Consider the following 2,500-nt stretch of genomic DNA (forward strand, 5'->3'; position numbering starts at 1 on the left):
TCTCTGCGTGTAGGAGGCGTGTTTCTGTAGTTCCCCTCTCTGCCTTTAGTGGGCGTGTTTCTGTAGTTCCCCTCTCTGCCTGTAGGGGGCATGTTTCTGTAGTTCCCCTCTCTGCCTGTAGGGGGCATGTTTCTGTAGTTCCCCTCTCTGCCTTTAGTGGGCGTGTTTCTGTAGTTCCCCTCTCTGCCTGTAGGGGGCATGTTTCTGTAGTTCCCCTCTCTGCCTTTAGGGGGCGTGTTTCTGTAGTTCCCCTCTCTTCCTGTAGTGGGCGTGTTTCTGTAGTTCTCCTCTCTGCCTGTAGGGGGCGTGTTTCTGTAGTTCTCCTCTCTGCCTGTAGGGGGCATGTTTCTGTAGTTCCCCTCTCTGCCTGTAGGGGGCGTGTTTCTGTAGTTCCCCTCTCTGACTGTAGGGGGCGTGTTTCTGTCGTTCTCCTCTCTGCGTGTAGGGGGCGTGTTTCTGTAGTTCTCTCTGCGTGTAGGAGGCGTGTTTCTGTAGTTCCCCTCTCTTCCTGTAGTGGGCGTATTTCTGTAGTTCTCCTCTGTGCCTTTAGTGGGCGTGTTTCTGTAGTTCTCCTCTCTGCCTTTAGTGGGCGTGTTTCTGTAGTTCTCCTCTCTGCCTTTAGTGGGCGTGTTTCTGTAGTTCTCCTCTCTGCCTTTAGGGGGCGTGTTTCTGTAGTTCTCCTCTCTTCCTTTAGGGGGCGTGTTTCTGTAGTTCTCCTCTCTGCGTGTAGGGGGCGTGTTTCTGTAGTTCTCCTCTCTGCCTTTAGTGGGCGTGTTTCTGTAGTTCTCCTCTCTGCCTTTAGGGGGCGTGTTTCTGTAGTTCTCCTCTCTGCCTTTAGGGGGCGTGTTTCTGTAGTTCCCCTCTCTGCCTGTAGAGAGCGTGTTTCTGTAGTTCTCTCTGCCTGTAGGGGGCGTGTTTCTGTAGTTCTCCTCTCTGCCTGTAGGGGGCGTGTTTCTGTCGTTCTCCTCTCTGCGTGTAGGGGGCGTGTTTCTGTAGTTCTCTATGCGTGTAGGAGGCGTGTTTCTGTAGTTCCCCTCTCTTCCCGTAGTGGGCGTGTTTCTGTAGTTCTCCTCTCTGCCTTTAGTGGGCGTCTTTCTGTAGTTCTCCTCTCTGCCTTTAGTGGGCGTGTTTCTGTAGTTCTCCTCTCTGCCTTTAGTGGGCGTGTTTCTGTAGTTCTCCTCTCTGCCTTTAGGGGGCGTGTTTCTGTAGTTCTCCTCTCTGCCTTTAGGGGGCGTGTTTCTGTAGTTCTCCTCTCTGCCTGTAGAGAGCGTGTTTCTGTAGTTCTCCTCTCTTCCTGTAGGGGGCGTATTTCTGTAGTTCTCCTCTCTGTGTGTAGGGGGCGTGTTTCTGTAGTTCTCTCTGCCTGTAGGGGGCGTGTTTCTGTCGTTCTCCTCTCTGCGTGTAGGGGGCGTGTTTCTGTAGTTCTCTCTGCGTGTAGGAGGCGTGTTTCTGTAGTTCCCCTCTCTTCCTGTAGTGGGCGTGTTTCTGTAGTTCTCCTCTGTGCCTTTAGTGGGCGTGTTTCTGTAGTTCTCCTCTCTGCCTTTAGTGGCCGTGTTTCTGTAGTTCTCCTCTCTGCCTTTAGGGGGCGTGTTTCTGTAGTTCCCCTCTCTGCCTGTAGAGAGCGTGTTTCTGTAGTTCTCCTCTCTTCCTGTAGGGGGCGTGTTTCTGTAGTTCTCCTCTCTTCCTGTAGGGGGCGTGTTTCTGTAGTTCTCCTCTCTGCCTTTAGGGGGCGTGTTTCTGTAGTTCCCCTCTCTGCCTTTAGGGGGCGTGTTTCTGTAGTTCCCCTCTCTGCCTTTAGGGGGCGTGTTTCTGTAGTTCTCCTCTCTTCCTGTAGTTCCCCTCACATTTTAAAATAATGTTGTCTTTTAAGGGGAGGATCTCATATGTGAAACCCATCCTGTCCTGGCTGACCCAGGATCAGCACTACGGTGAAGGTTTCTACTCTGTGCAGGTAAATACACCCCAAACTCGGCCTGCCACCAAAACCACTCTCTGTTAACCTCTTTTGCGCTTCTTGTTGACCTTTGACCTCCCTCAGGACACCTTCTTGACTCTGGAGGCATTAACGGAGTACAACAGAGTTGTCTCTCGAGCCGCCCTCAGTCAGGACATCAGCATCCGCTACAGAACAAAAGAAATTCTGGGACAAATCCAGCTGAGCCAGAGTCGACCCGTGGCCTCACCCTTCCAGGTGAGAACGGTTCAGTGCAGCGAGGTCAGGTGCAGCTCCAGGTTAACAGTAACCTTTTTGTTTTCCTTCCCAGGTAACAAAGAATGATGACATCATCGTGTCCACAGGTTATGGTCGCGGCGTGTCCAATGTGAAGGTGGGTGTGGGTTAATTCACCTGAAGCCATGTTGGCAAAATTGGCTCTAACGTTCCCCGATCTGTCTGCAGATGAAGACGGTGTACTATCAGACCGTGGCGTCCGCACAGGCCACGTGTAACTTTGACCTCACGATTGAGGTGGTCATGTCTGAAACCAGTGAGTATCTCACC

At 52.2% G+C, this 2,500-nt stretch overlaps 1 protein-coding gene across 1 annotated transcript in view; it reads left to right on the top strand.

Moving 5' to 3' along the window:
• c5 (complement component 5) overlaps nucleotides 1-2,500 on the top strand; it is a 33,000-nt gene that overhangs the window by 24,148 nt on the left and 6,352 nt on the right. The window contains exons 30-33 of the mRNA XM_085179609.1: nucleotides 1,871-1,951; nucleotides 2,039-2,191; nucleotides 2,265-2,327; nucleotides 2,399-2,486. Coding sequence (XP_085035735.1) covers nucleotides 1,871-1,951; nucleotides 2,039-2,191; nucleotides 2,265-2,327; nucleotides 2,399-2,486 — 385 coding nt within the window. The remainder of the gene's footprint in view (nucleotides 1-1,870; nucleotides 1,952-2,038; nucleotides 2,192-2,264; nucleotides 2,328-2,398; nucleotides 2,487-2,500) is intronic.

The sequence above is a fragment of the Neolamprologus multifasciatus genome, chromosome 12 (genome assembly GCF_963576455.1).
Source record: "Neolamprologus multifasciatus chromosome 12, fNeoMul1.2, whole genome shotgun sequence".
In the NCBI taxonomy this organism is placed as follows: Eukaryota; Metazoa; Chordata; class Actinopteri; order Cichliformes; family Cichlidae; genus Neolamprologus; species Neolamprologus multifasciatus.